At 46.4% G+C, this 16,685-nt stretch overlaps 1 protein-coding gene across 1 annotated transcript in view; it reads right to left on the bottom strand.

The window, feature by feature from the left end:
• The window catches only part of LOC110516736 (excision repair cross-complementation group 3), a 69,550-nt gene that overhangs the window by 34,629 nt on the left and 18,236 nt on the right, over positions 1-16,685 (bottom strand). Inside the window, exons 8-10 of the mRNA XM_090206870.1 lie at positions 2,757-2,926; positions 2,025-2,169; positions 527-711 (exon numbers count right to left, since the gene is read on the bottom strand). Coding sequence (XP_090062996.1) covers positions 527-711; positions 2,025-2,169; positions 2,757-2,926 — 500 coding nt within the window. The remainder of the gene's footprint in view (positions 1-526; positions 712-2,024; positions 2,170-2,756; positions 2,927-16,685) is intronic.

Genomic DNA, 16,685 nt, shown 5'->3' with positions numbered 1-16,685 from the left:
GGTTTATCCCCACACAGACTAGTACAGGATGACAGACTAACCCAGGTTTATCCCCACACAGACTGGTACAGGTATGGATGATGGACTAACCCAGGTTTATCCCCACACAGACGGACTAACCCAGGTTTATCCCCACACAGACGGACTAACCCAGGTTTATCCCCACACAGACGGACTACCCCAGGTTTATCCCCACACAGACGGACTAACCCAGGTTTATCCCCACACAGACGGACTAACCCCAGGTTTATCCCCACACAGACGGACTAACCCAGGTTTATCCCCACACAGACGGACTAACCCAGGTTTATCCCCACACAGACGGACTAACCCAGGTTTATCCCCACACAGACGGACTAACCCAGGTTTATCCCCACACAGACGGACTAACCCCAGGTTTATCCCCACACAGACGGACTAACCCAGGTTTAACCCAGGTTTAACCCAGGTTTATCCCCACACAGACGGACTAACCCAGGTTTAACCCAGGTTTAACCCAGGTTTATCCCCACACAGACGGACTAACCTCGGCACACTGGACCTTAGCGATGTATCCGTTGTTCTGGAGCTCCATCCAGTTCGCCTCGAACAGCTTGGGCCCAATCAGGAAGTTGAGATCAACGATCTTGTCGTCCTCTCGGACCAGCGTAGCGGTCAGACCCAGCTTACAGTGGGCCTGGACAATGGTCAGAACCCGACGGAACATCTTAGCTACAGGGGGGGAGACAACGCAGACATTATTAGATAAATGTTTTGGAAACATCACAGAAGTGAGAAACAGATTTTCTGGTGTTCTGTCAGTTAAACTCCTGAAGTTCAACTGAAAATCCCGTCTTCTCATAAAATCGACTGTAGCGTCTTGGGCCCTCGTCTGAAGTCGGTTCAGCCGATCTGACAACTTCTGTCTGTGGCGTCCGAACGGTTTGGGATACACATTAATACGACCCCTTGTCAGGTATACTCCCCCTCACCCGTCACCGTCGTTACGCGCGCCTGTCACCATCATTACGCGCACCCGTCACCATCATTACGCGCGCCCGTCACCATCATTACGCGCGCCCGTCACCGTCATTACGCGCACCCGTCACCATCATTACGCGCACCCGTCACCGTCGTTACGCGCACCCGTCACCGTCATTACGCGCACCCGTCACCGTCGTTACGCGCACCCGTCACCTTCGTTACGCGCGCCTGTCACCGTCGTTACGCGCGCCTGTCACCTCATCAGACTCACCTGGACTCCATCACCTGTCTGGTTACCTTCCTTGTATCGGTCCCTTTGGTTCCTTCCCCGGGCTTCTATTTCAGTTTCATGTCTGTTGTTCGTGTTTCCTGTTTGTATTATGTTGTGTTTATTTATTAAATGATTCACTCCCTGAACTTGCTTCCCAGGGCACCACGTTACAACCCCTCTGTGTAAAGGTGCGACTGTCACCAACACGTACAGGTCGGTTGTTTTGACTCATCTGAAGGTCCCCCGGTACCCGTCGGAAAAAATTATAATATACTGTTTATGGAGACGATTTAGTGACAAAAAATAAGGGGGTTAAATACATTCTTGATCCTTCTTTATCTCTCAGATATAGATATATCAGACATCTCAATACAACTCTAACCCCGCGTAACCCTAAACTCTCCTAACCAAAACCCCTTAACCTCTGACCCCTTACCACAGAGAGATAGACATACTCACCAGGGATGGTGTGGACTAAACGTAACCCCTCCTAACTTAACCATGGACCCCTGACCCCAAAGACTCACCAGGGATGGTGTGGTCTAACCCTAACCCCTCCTAACTTAACCATGACCCCTGACCCCAAAGACTCACCAGGGATGGTGTGGACTAAACGTAACCCCTCCTAACTTAACAATGACCCCTGACCCCATAGACTCACCAGGGACGGTGTGGACTAAACGTAACCCCTCCTAACTTAACCATGACCCCTGACCCCATAGACTCACCAGGGATGGTGTGGACTAACCCTAACCCGACCTAACTTAACCATGACCCCATATAGACTCACCAGGGATAGTGTGCACCTCGTCCAGGATGATGAGACCCCACTCCTGGGACCTCATCCATTCCATCACTCTCTCTGCCTCCCAAGACCTCTTGGTGGTGTGTCCCAACATGCTGTACGTACTGATGGCCACCGAGCAGCCAATCGGCTTCCAAAACAAAAAAATTTAACTTCATTTAAAAGTGCATTTTAAAACCGCAACACACTTTGAAACTAAAACAGTAACTTGAAATTAATAAATCAAAGCAAACAAGAAGCAGTAAAAAGAGACCATTATACAAAACACAGAGGCTGTTGAAAGTCAGAGTTGAGAAGGGGGATTTTAAAAAGCTCAAAACACAGTGGCTGTTGAAAGTCCGAGTTGAGAAGGGGGATTTTAAAAAGCTCAAAACACAGTGGCTGTTGAAAGTCCGAGTTGAGAAGGGGGATTTTAAAAAGCTCAAAACACAGAGGCTGTTGAAAGTCCGAGTTGAGAAGGGGGATTTTAAAAAGCTCAAAACACAGAGGCTGTTGAAAGTCCGAGTTGAGAAGGGGGATTCTAAAAAGCTCAAAACACAGAGGCTGTTGAAAGTCCGAGTTGAGAAGGGGGATTTTAAAAAGCTCAAAACACAGTGGCTGTTGAAAGTCCGAGTTGAGAAGGGGGATTCTAAAAAGCTCAAAACACAGAGGCTGTTGAAAGTCCGAGTTGAGAAGGGGGATTTTAAAAAGCTCAATGGTGTTTGCTGCGTCTCTTACCTTGTCCTTGGCATCTGAGGTGAAGCGGCAGATCTGAGAGTCGTCGATGGTCGACCACATCTTAAACTGAGCCTTCCACTGTTCTACTGACACAGAGCTGTTCCCCAGGACCAGGCAGCGCTTACGGACCGTACAGGCTGCAGTTACCCCTACTAGAGACTTCCCCGCACCTGGGGAGAGGAGGAGAGATGGAGGACCACATCTTAAACTGAGCCTTCCACTGTTCTACTGACACAGAGCTGTTCCCCAGGACCAGGCAGCGCTTACGAACCGTACAGGCTGCAGTTACCCCTACTAGAGACTTCCCCGCACCTGGGGAGAGATGGAGGACCACATCTTAAACTGAGCCTTCCACTGTTCTACTGACACAGAGCTGTTCCCCAGGACCAGGCAGCGCTTACGGACCGTACAGGCTGCAGTTACCCCTACTAGAGACTTCCCCGCACCTGGGGAGAGGAGGAGAGATGGAGGACCACATCTTAAACTGAGCCTTCCACTGTTCTACTGACACAGAGCTGTTCCCCAGGACCAGGCAGCGCTTACGAACCGTACAGGCTGCAGTTACCCCTACTAGAGACTTCCCCGCACCTGGGGAGAGATGGAGGACCACATCTTAAACTGAGCCTTCCACTGTTCTACTGACACAGAGCTGTTCCCCAGGACCAGGCAGCGCTTACGGACCGTACAGGCTGCAGTTACCCCTACTAGAGACTTCCCCGCACCTGGGGAGAGGAGGAGAGATGGAGGACCACATCTTAAACTGAGCCTTCCACTGTTCTACTGACACAGAGCTGTTCCCCAGGACCAGGCAGCGCTTACGGACCGTACAGGCTGCAGTTACCCCTACTAGAGACTTCCCCGCACCTGGGGAGAGGAGGAGAGATGGAGGACCACATCTTAAACTGAGCCTTCCACTGTTCTACTGACACAGAGCTGTTCCCCAGGACCAGGCAGCGCTTACGGACCGTACAGGCTGCAGTTACCCCTACTAGAGACTTCCCCGCACCTGGGGAGAGATGGAGGACCACATCTTAAACTGAGCCTTCCACTGTTCTACTGACACAGAGCTGTTCCCCAGGACCAGGCAGCGCTTACGAACCGTACAGGCTGCAGTTACCCCTACTAGAGACTTCCCCGCACCTGGGGAGAGGAGGAGAGATGGAGGACCACATCTTAAACTGAGCCTTCCACTGTTCTACTGACACAGAGCTGTTCCCCAGGACCAGGCAGCGCTTACGGACCGTACAGGCTGCAGTTACCCCTACTAGAGACTTCCCCGCACCTGGGGAGAGGAGGAGAGATGGAGGACCACATCTTAAACTGAGCCTTCCACTGTTCTACTGACACAGAGCTGTTCCCCAGGACCAGGCAGCGCTTACGAACCGTACAGGCTGCAGTTACCCCTACTACAGACTTCCCCGCACCTGGGGAGAGGAGGAGAGATGGAGGACCACATCTTAAACTGAGCCTTCCACTGTTCTACTGACACAGAGCTGTTCCCCAGGACCAGGCAGCGCTTACGGACCGTACAGGCTGCAGTTACCCCTACTAGAGACTTCCCCGCACCTGGGGAGAGGAGGAGAGATGGAGGACCACATCTTAAACTGAGCCTTCCACTGTTCTACTGACACAGAGCTGTTCCCCAGGACCAGGCAGCGCTTACGGACCGTACAGGCTGCAGTTACCCCTACTAGAGACTTCCCCGCACCTGGGGAGAGATGGAGGACCACATCTTAAACTGAGCCTTCCACTGTTCTACTGACACAGAGCTGTTCCCCAGGACCAGGCAGCGCTTACGAACCGTACAGGCTGCAGTTACCCCTACTAGAGACTTCCCCGCACCTGGGGAGAGGAGGAGAGATGGAGGACCACATCTTAAACTGAGCCTTCCACTGTTCTACTGACACAGAGCTGTTCCCCAGGACCAGGCAGCGCTTACGGACCGTACAGGCTGCAGTTACCCCTACTAGAGACTTCCCCGCACCTGGGGAGAGGAGGAGAGATGGAGGACCACATCTTAAACTGAGCCTTCCACTGTTCTACTGACACAGAGCTGTTCCCCAGGACCAGGCAGCGCTTACGGACCGTACAGGCTGCAGTTACCCCTACTAGAGACTTCCCCGCACCTGGGGAGAGATGGAGGACCACATCTTAAACTGAGCCTTCCACTGTTCTACTGACACAGAGCTGTTCCCCAGGACCAGGCAGCGCTTACGAACCGTACAGGCTGCAGTTACCCCTACTAGAGACTTCCCCGCACCTGGGGAGAGGAGGAGAGATGGAGGACCACATCTTAAACTGAGCCTTCCACTGTTCTACTGACACAGAGCTGTTCCCCAGGACCAGGCAGCGCTTACGGACCGTACAGGCTGCAGTTACCCCTACTAGAGACTTCCCCGCACCTGGGGAGAGATGGAGGACCACATCTTAAACTGAGCCTTCCACTGTTCTACTGACACAGAGCTGTTCCCCAGGACCAGGCAGCGCTTACGAACCGTACAGGCTGCAGTTACCCCTACTAGAGACTTCCCCGCACCTGGGGAGAGGAGGAGAGATGGAGGACCACATCTTAAACTGAGCCTTCCACTGTTCTACTGACACAGAGCTGTTCCCCAGGACCAGGCAGCGCTTACGGACCGTACAGGCTGCAGTTACCCCTACTAGAGACTTCCCCGCACCTGGGGAGAGGAGGAGAGATGGAGGACCACATCTTAAACTGAGCCTTCCACTGTTCTACTGACACAGAGCTGTTCCCCAGGACCAGGCAGCGCTTACGGACCGTACAGGCTGCAGTTACCCCTACTAGAGACTTCCCCGCACCTGGGGAGAGGAGGAGAGATGGAGGACCACATCTTAAACTGAGCCTTCCACTGTTCTACTGACACAGAGCTGTTCCCCAGGACCAGGCAGCGCTTACGGACCGTACAGGCTGCAGTTACCCCTACTAGAGACTTCCCCGCACCTGGGGAGAGGAGGAGAGATGGAGGACCACATCTTAAACTGAGCCTTCCACTGTTCTACTGACACAGAGCTGTTCCCCAGGACCAGGCAGCGCTTACGGACCGTACAGGCTGCAGTTACCCCTACTAGAGACTTCCCCGCACCTGGGGAGAGGAGGAGAGATGGAGGACCACATCTTAAACTGAGCCTTGCACTGTTCTACTGACACAGAGCTGTTCCCCAGGACCAGGCAGCGCTTACGAACCGTACAGGCTGCAGTTACCCCTACTAGAGACTTCCCCGCACCTGGGGAGAGATGGAGGACCACATCTTAAACTGAGCCTTCCACTGTTCTACTGACACAGAGCTGTTCCCCAGGACCAGGCAGCGCTTACGAACCGTACAGGCTGCAGTTACCCCTACTAGAGACTTCCCCGCACCTGGGGAGAGGAGGAGAGATGGAGGACCACATCTTAAACTGAGCCTTCCACTGTTCTACTGACACAGAGCTGTTCCCCAGGACCAGGCAGCGCTTACGAACCGTACAGGCTGCAGTTACCCCTACTAGAGACTTCCCCGCACCTGGGGAGAGGAGGAGAGATGGAGGACCACATCTTAAACTGAGCCTTCCACTGTTCTACTGACACAGAGCTGTTCCCCAGGACCAGGCAGCGCTTACGAACCGTACAGGCTGCAGTTACCCCTACTAGAGACTTCCCCGCACCTGGGGAGAGGAGGAGAGATGGAGGACCACATCTTAAACTGAGCCTTCCACTGTTCTACTGACACAGAGCTGTTCCCCAGGACCAGGCAGCGCTTACGGACCGTACAGGCTGCAGTTACCCCTACTAGAGACTTCCCCGCACCTGGGGAGAGGAGGAGAGATGGAGGACCACATCTTAAACTGAGCCTTCCACTGTTCTACTGACACAGAGCTGTTCCCCAGGACCAGGCAGCGCTTACGAACCGTACAGGCTGCAGTTACCCCTACTAGAGACTTCCCCGCACCTGGGGAGAGATGGAGGACCACATCTTAAACTGAGCCTTCCACTGTTCTACTGACACAGAGCTGTTCCCCAGGACCAGGCAGCGCTTACGAACCGTACAGGCTGCAGTTACCCCTACTAGAGACTTCCCCGCACCTGGGGAGAGGAGGAGGGGGAGGGAGGAGGAGAGATGGGGGTAGGAGGAGGGATGGAGGGGGGTAGGAGGAGTAATGGGGACAGGATGAGAGATGGAGGGGGGTAGGAGTAATGGGGACAGGAGGAGAGATGGAGGGGGGTAGGAGGAGTAATGGGGACAGGAGGAGAGATGGAGGGGGGGTAGGAGGAGTAATGGGGACAGGAGGAGCGATGGAGGGGGGGTAGGAGGAGTAATGGGGACAGGAGGGGCGATGGAGGGGGGGTAGGAGGAGTGATAGGGACAGGAGGAGAGATGGAGGGGGGGATAGGAGGAGTAATGGGGACAGGAGGAGAGATGGAGGGGGGGTAGGAGGAGTGATAGGGACAGGAGGAGCGATACACCATATTAAACCCATCACTCAGTGTATAAACTATCCACCATGTTAAACCCCATATTAAACCCATATTAAACCCCATATTAAACCCATATTAAACCCATATTAAACCCCATATTAAACCCCATATTAAATCCATATTAAACACCATATTAAACCCCATATTAAACCCATATTAAACCCCATATTAAACCCCATCACTCATAGTATCAACTATCCACCATATTAAACCCATATTAAACCCCATATTAAACCCCATATTAAACCCATATTAAACCCCATATTAAACCCCATATTAAACCCATATTAAACCCCATATTAAACCCCATATTAAACCCCATATTAAACCCCATATTAAACCCCATCACTCAGAGTATCAACTATCCACCATATAAAACCCCATATTAAACCCATATTAAACCCCATATTAAACCCCATATTAAACCACATATTAAACCCCATATTAAACCCCATATTAAACCCCATATTAAACCCATATTAAACCCCATATTAAACCCATCACCCAGTGTATAAACTATCCACCCATATTAAACCCCATATTAAACCCCATCACTCAGTGTATCAACTTTCCACCATATTAAACCCATATTAAACCCCATATTAAACCCCATATTAAACCCCATATTAAACCCCATATTAAACCCCATCACTCAGTGTATTAACTATCCACCATATTAAACCCCATATTAAACCCCATATTAAACCCCATCACTCAGTGTATAAACTATCCACCATATTAAACCCCATCACCCAGTGTATCAACTATCCACCCATATTAAACCCCATATCAAACCCCATATTAAACCCCATATTAAACCCCATATTAAACCCCATATTAAACCCCATATTAAACCCATATTAAACCCCATCACTCAGTGTATTAACTATCCACCATATTAAACCCCATATTAAACCCCATATTAAACCCCATATTAACCCCATATTAAACCCCATATTAAACCCCATATTAAACCCCATATTAAACCCCATATTAAACCCATATTAACCCCATATTAAACCCCATATTAAACCCCATATTAACCCCATATTAAACCCCATATTAAACCCCATATTAAACCCCATATTAAACCCATATTAACCCCATATTAAACCCCATATTAACCCCATATTAAACCCCATATTAAACCCCATATTAACCCCATATTAAACCCCATATTAAACCCCATATTAAACCCCATATTAAACCCCATATTAACCCCATATTAAACCCCATATTAAACCCCATCACTCAGTGTATCAACTATCCACCCATATTAAACCCCACATTAAACCCCATATTAAAACCCATATTAAACCCCATCACTCAGTGTATCAACTATCCACCATATTAAACCCCATATTAAACCCATATTAAACCCCACATTAAACCCCATATTAAACCCCATATTAAACCCATATTAAACCCCATCACTCAGTGTATCAACTATCCACCCATATTAAACCCCATATCAAACCCCATATCAAACCCCACATTAAACCCCATATTAAAACCCATATTAAACCCATCACTCAGTGTATAAACTATCCACCATATTAAACCCCATATTAAACCCATATTAAACCCATATTAAACCCCATATTAAACCCATATTAAACCCATATTAAACCCCATCACTCAGTGTATAAACTATCCACCATATTAAACCCATATTAAACCCCATATTAAACCCATATTAAACCCCATCACTCAGTGTATAAACTATCCACCATATTAAACCCCATATTAAACCCCATATTAAACCCATATCAAACCCCACATTAAACCCCATATTAAACCCCATATCAAACCCCATATCAAACCCCATATTAAACCCCATATTAAAACCCATATTAAACCCATCACTCAGTGTATAAACTATCCACCATATTAAACCCCATATTAAACCCATATTAAACCCATATTAAACCCCATATTAAACCCATATTAAACCCATATTAAACCCCATCACTCAGTGTATAAACTATCCACCATATTAAACCCATATTAAACCCCATATTAAACCCATATTAAACCCCATCACTCAGTGTATAAACTATCCACCATATTGAACCCCATATTAAACCCCATATTAAACCCCATATTAAACCCATATTAAACCCCATCACTCAGTGTATAAACTATCCACCATATTAAACCCCATATTAAACCCCATCACTCAGTGTATAAACTATCCACCATATTAAACCCATATTAAACCCCATATTAAACCCATATTAAACCCCATATTAAACCCATCACTCAGTGTATCAACTATCCACCATATTAAACCCCATATTAAACCCCATCACTCAGTGTATCAACTATCCACCATATTAAACCCCATATTAAACCCCATATTAAACCCATATTAAACCTCATATTAAACCCCATCACTCAGTGTATAAACTATCCACCATATTAAACCTCATATTAAACCCCATATTAAACCCCATATTAAACCCCATGACTCAGTGTATAAACTATCCACCATATTAAACCCCATATTAAACCCATATTAAACCCCATATTAAACCCCATATTAAACCCCATCACTCAGTGTATAAACTATCCACCCATATTAAACCCCATATTAAACCCCATATTAAACCCCATATTAAACCCATATTAAACCCCATATTAAACCCCATATTAAACCCAATATTAAACCCCATATTAAACCCATATTAACCCCATATTAAACCCCATATTAAACCCCATATTAAACCCCATATTAAACCCCATATTAAACCCATATTAACCCCATATTAAACCCATATTAAACTCCATATTAAACCCCATATTAAACCCCATATTAAACCCATATTAAACCCCATATTAAACCCCATCACTCAGTGTATTAACTATCCAGACATATTAAACCCCATATTAAACCCCATCACTCAGTGTATCAACTTTCCACCATATTAAACCCCATATTAAACCCCATATTAAACCCCATATTAAACCCCATCACTCAGTGTATTAACTATCCAGACATATTAAACCCCATATTAAACCCCATCACTCAGTGTATCAACTTTCCACCATATTAAACCCCATATTAAACCCCATATTAAACCCATATTAAACCCCATATTAAACCCCATCACTCAGTGTATCAACTTTCCACCATATTAAACCCCATATTAAACCCCATATTAAACCCTATATTAAACCCAATATTAAACCCCATATTAAACCCCATATTAAACCCTATATTAAACCCCATATTAAACCCCATATTAACCCCATATTAAACCCATATTAAACTCCATATTAAACCCCATATTAAACCCCATATTAAACCCCATATTAAACCCCATCACTCAGTGTATCAACTTTCCACCATATTAAACCCCATATTAAACCCCATATTAAACCCCATATTAAACCCCATATTAAACCCCATATTAAACCCATATTAACCCCATATTAAATCCCATATTAAACCCCATATTAAACCCCATATTAAACCCATATTAACCCCATATTAAACCCCATATTAAACCCCATATTAAACCCCATATTAAACCCATATTAACCCCATATTAAACCCATATTAAACCCCATATTAAACCCCATATTAAACCCCATATTAAACCCATATTAAACCCCATATTAAACCCCATATTAAACCCATATTAACCCCATATTAACCCCATATTAAACCCCATATTAAACCCATATTAAACCCCATATTAAACCCCATCACTCAGTGTATCAACTTTCCACCATATTAAACCCCATATTAAACCCTATATTAAACCCCATCACTCAGTGTATCAACTTTCCACCATATTAAACCCCATATTAAACCCCATATTAAACCCCATATTAAACCCATATTAAACCCCATATTAAACCCCATATTAAACCCATATTAACCCCATATTAACCCCATATTAACCCCATATTAAACCCCATATTAAACCCATATTAAACCCCATCACTCAGTGTATCAACTATCCACCATATTAAACCCCATATTAAACCCCATCACTCAGTGTATCAACTTTCCACCATATTAAACCCCATATTAAACCCCATATTAAACCCCATATTAAACCCCATATTAAACCCCATCACTCAGTGTATCAACTATCCAGACATATTAAACCCCATATTAAACCCCATATTAAACCCCATATCAAACCCCATCACTCAGTGTATAAACTATCCACCATATTAAACCCCATCACCCAGTGTATAAACTTTCCACCATATTAAACCCATATTAAACCCATATTAAACCCCATATTAAACCCCATATTAAACCCCATATTAAACCCATATTAAACCCATATTAAACCCCATATTAAACCCCATATTAAACCCCATATTAAACCCCATATTAAACCCCATATTAAACCCCATATTAAACCCATATTAAACCCATATTAAACCCCATATTAAACCCCATATTAAACCCCATATTAAACCCCATATTAAACCCCATATTAAACCCCATCACTCAGTGTATAAACTATCCACCCATATTAAACCCCATATTAAACCCATATTAAACCCCATATTAAACCCATATTAAACCCATATTAAACCCCATATTAAACCCATATTAAACCCCATATTAAACCCATATTAAACCCCATATTAAACCCCATATTAAACCCCATCACTCAGTGTATTAACTATCCAGACATATTAAACCGTATCTTTCTCATCTCTTGATGAAAACACCGTACGACGTTCAGACGACACCTTGTGGTAACAACATATTACACCAGAGTTTCTCTTCCTTCAACAATAGTTTTTTAATAAAAGATCTTAACTGAAAATACCTGCTGGTCGGGGGTATAGGAGCGCAGCTAGATTCAAAACGTTGAACGTTACAACAAAATGTAGATTTCTGCCTAAATAGACAGACCCAGCAGTGTTTATTTAATAATGAGAGAGACTTAGACAATAACTAGTAATGCTGCATACTCCAAGAAGAGTTTACAATCTCATCTTTCTGGTAGAAATGGTTATACATTGCTGAGGTGTGATCAGTTAGGGTTAAGGACACAAGGACACTAAGGACACTAAGGACACTAAGAACACTAAGGACACAAGGACACTAAGGACACAAGGACACTAAGGACACAAGGACACTAAGGACACAAGGACACTAAGGACACTAAGGACACTAAGGACACTAAGGACACTAAGAACACTAAGGACACAAGGACACTAAGGACACTAAGGACACTAAGGACACTAAGGACACTAAGGACACTAAGGACACTAAGAACACTAAGGACACTAAGGACACTAAGGACACTAAGAACACTAAGGACACTAAGGACACTAAGGACACTAAGGACACTAAGAACACTAAGGACACAAGGACACTAAGGACACTAAGAACACTAAGGACACTAAGAACACTAAGGACACAAGGACACTAAGGACACTAAGGACACTAAGGACACTAAGGACACTAAGGACACTAAGAACACTAAGGACACTAAGAACACTAAGAACACTAAAAACACTAAGGACACAAGGACACAAGCACATAGTACTACATCTGGCCATCTTGATGTCACTAGCCACTTTAAACAATGCTACCTAATATAATGTTTACATACCCTACATTATTCATCTCATATGCATACGTATTTTTTTTTATTTTTTTTTATTTTTTTTATTTTACCTTTATTTAACCAGGCAAGTCAGTTAAGAACAAATTCTTATTTTCAATGACGGCCTGGGAACAGTGGGTTAACTGCCTGTTCAGGGGCAGAACGACAGATTTGTACCTTGTCAGCTCGGGGGTTTGAACTCGCAACCTTCCGGTTACTAGTCCAACGCTCTAACCACTAGGCTACCCTGCCGCCCCGTATATACTGTACTCTATATCATCTACTGCATCTTTATGTAATATGTATCACTAGCCACTTTAACTATGCCACTTTGTTTACATACTCATCTCATATGTATATACTGTACTCGATACCATCTACTGTATCTTGCCTATGCCGCTCTGTACCATCACTCATTCATATATCTCTATGTGCATATTCTTTATCCCCTTACACTGTGTACAAGACAGTAGTTTTGGAATTGTTAGTTAGATTACTTGTTATTACTGCATTGTCGGAACTAGAAGCACAAGCATTTCGCTACACTCGCACTAACATCTGCTAACCATGTGTATGTGACCATTAACATCTGCTAACCATGTGTATGTGACAAATAAAATTTGAGTTGATTACAAATATTATTAAAAACATTTCTTAATTAGTTTCTTCTATTCAACAAAAGTGGGGCAAAAGGGCTTGAAATGACTGAAACGCTTTAAATACAGTAACAATGATTTAAATACAGTAACAACGATTTAAATACAGTAACAACGAATTAAATACAGTAACAACGAATTAAATACAGTAACAACGAATTAAATACAGTAACAACGAATTAAATACAGTAACAACGAATTAAATACAGTAACAATGATTTAAATACAGTAACGACGATTTAAATACAGTAACAACGATTTAAATACAGTAACAACTATTTAAATACAGTAACAACGAATTAAATACAGTAACAACTAATTAAATACAGTAACAACGAATTAAATACAGTAACAACGATTTAAATACAGTAACGACGATTTAAATACAGTAACAATTAAATGACTTACTACAAGATAAATATGATCACACTATGTGACAATACCGGCACTAATTCATATAACAGCCGACAGACAGTTTTCTCCAATAAGTCCCTGGAGCAGACAAGAGACATCACTACAACATGTCCAGACCCGTTTCAACTTCAGCTGTAAGAGCCAAGTGATTTGCTGGGAGGATTTGGAGCAGAGAGCTCAGAGATTGGGCAATTCTGGCACGACAAGACCGCAGGACCCCTTAACAACGACAAGAGAGCGTTTCGTACACCAAAATGTCAGTCGGGAACCAGAATCCCCAAATATGGTACTTAAGGTCTAATTAAAGGCCTAACCTTTCCAAGGCTCTTAGGGTTTCCAAGAATTCAGAGAGGCATGTTCTGTGAGTAAGAGGTTTAGAGAAAGCCCACTTGATACGGATGGTCATTAAGGCTTTCTAGAAATCTCTGAGACTGTCCGGAACAACCACAGAAGACATGTTAGTCCTCGTGCAAAGCTCAACGACTCATTGGCCCGTCTCCAGAAGTCATTAACCCTTCAGGTCAGACCGATGCCTCCTGGTCATACCGACGCCTCCTGGACACACCGACGCCTCCTGGACACACCGACGCCTCCTGGTCACACCGACGCCCCCTGGACACACCGACGCCCCCTGGACACACCGACGCCCCCTGGTCACACCGACGCCTCCAGGTCAAACCGACGCCCCCTGGTGACACCGACGCCCCCGGGTGACACCGACGCCCCCGGGTGACACCGACGCCCCCGGGTGACACCGACGCCCCCGGGTCAAACCGACACCCCCTGGTGACACCGACGCCCCCGGGTCAAACCGACGCCCCCTGGTCAAACCGACGCCTCCTGGTCACACCGACGCCCCCTGGTCGGACCGACGCCCCCTGGTCGAACTGACAACTAGCTAAATGTAATTTTTACCACTTTCCACATATATTTGGGGATTCCTCCTCTGTAAACTAAATTTAACCTGATGACACGCTCGTGGACAAGGAGCCATTTCATACAAGTGCATTTGATCCACGTTTCCTCTCCTTGCCTCCTCTCGTCGATTACCTTTGACCTTTTTCTAAAGGAGGGGAGGAACGGACGGAGGAGAGGAGGAATTAACCAAATCACAATGACTCCGGAACGGGCTCTTCTGCTGGGAGGATTTGGAGCAGAGAGCTCAGAGACTGGGCATTCTCGAACGACAAGACCGCAGGACCCCTTAACAACGACAAGAGAGCGATTCGTACACCAAAATGTCAGTCGGGAACCAGAATCCACAAATATGGTACTTAAGGTCTAATTAAAGGCCTAACCTTTCCAAGGCTCTTAGGGTTTCTAAGAATTCAGAGAGGCATGTTCTGTGAGTAAGAGGTTTAGAGAAAGCCCACTTGATACGGATGGTCATTAAGGCTTTCTAGAAATCTCTGAGACTGTCCGGAACAACCACAGAAGACATGTTAGTCCTCGTGCAAAGCTCAACGACTCATTGGCCCGTCTCCAGAAGTCATTAACCCTCCAGGTCAGACCCGACGCCTCCTGGTCACACGGACGCCCCCTGGTCACACCGACGCCCCCTGGTGACACCGACGCCCCCTGGTGACACCGACGCCCCCTGGTGACACCGACGCCCCCGGGTGACACCGACGCCCCCGGGTGACACCGACGCCCCCCTGGTGACACCGACGCCCCCTGGTCACACCGACGCCCCCTGGTCACACCGACGCCCCCTGGTCACACCGACACCCCCTGCTGGTCGGACCGACGCCCCCTGCTGGTCGGACCGACGCCCCCTGCTGGTCGGACCGACGCCCCCTGCTGGTCGGACCGACGCCCCCTGCTGGTCGGACCGACGCCCCCTGCTGGTCGGACCGACGCCCCCTGGTCACACCGACGGCCCCTGGTCACACTGACAACTAGCTAAATGTCATTTTTTACCACTTTCCACATATATTTGGGGATTCCTCCTCTGTAAACTAAATTTAACCTGATGACACGCTCGTGGACAAGGAGCCATTTCATACAAGTGCATTTGATCCACGTTTCCTCTCCTTGCCTCCCCTCATCGATTACCTTTGACCTTTTTCTAAATGAGGGGAGGAGGAATTAAGCAAATCACAATGACTCCGGAACGGGCTCTTCTGCTGGGAGGATTTGGAGCAGAGAGCTCAGAGACTGGGCATTCTGGCACGATAAGACCACAGGACCCCTTACAATGACAAGAGAGCGATTCGTACACCAAAATGTCAGTCGGGAACCAGAATCCCCAAATATGGTACTTAAGGTCTAATTAAAGGCCTAACCTTTCCAAGGCTCTTAGGGTTTCCAAGAATTCAGAGAGGCATGTTCTGTGAGTAAGAGGTTTAGAGAAAGCCCACTTGATACGGATGGTCATTAAGGCTTTCTAGAAATCTCTGAGACTGTCCGGAACAACCACAGAAGACATGTTAGTCCTCGTGCAAAGCTCAACGACTCATTGGCCCGTCTCCAGAAGTCATTAACCCTTCAGGTCAGACCGATGCCTCCTGGTCATACCGACGCCTCCTGGTCACACCGACCGAATCTCACCTTCCTACCACCTCTTCTCCCACCATCTCCCACTCTCTCCCCCTCTCCTCCACCCCTCTCTCGCTCTCTCCCTCCCACTCTCGCTCTCCCCCATCCCTCTCTCTCCCCCTCTCTCTCTCCCCATCCCTCTCTCTCCCCCCCTCTCCCCATCCCTCTCTCTCCCCATCCCTCTCTCTCCCCCCTCTCCCCATCCCTCTCTCTCCCCCTCTCTCCCTCCCCCTCTCTCCCTCCCTCCCCCTCTCCCCA

This window comes from Oncorhynchus mykiss, chromosome 18 (genome assembly GCF_057628025.1).
Source record: "Oncorhynchus mykiss isolate SJ-2025 chromosome 18, ASM5762802v1, whole genome shotgun sequence".
In the NCBI taxonomy this organism is placed as follows: domain Eukaryota; kingdom Metazoa; phylum Chordata; class Actinopteri; order Salmoniformes; family Salmonidae; genus Oncorhynchus; species Oncorhynchus mykiss.
This window is presented reverse-complemented; position numbering and strand designations above follow the sequence as displayed.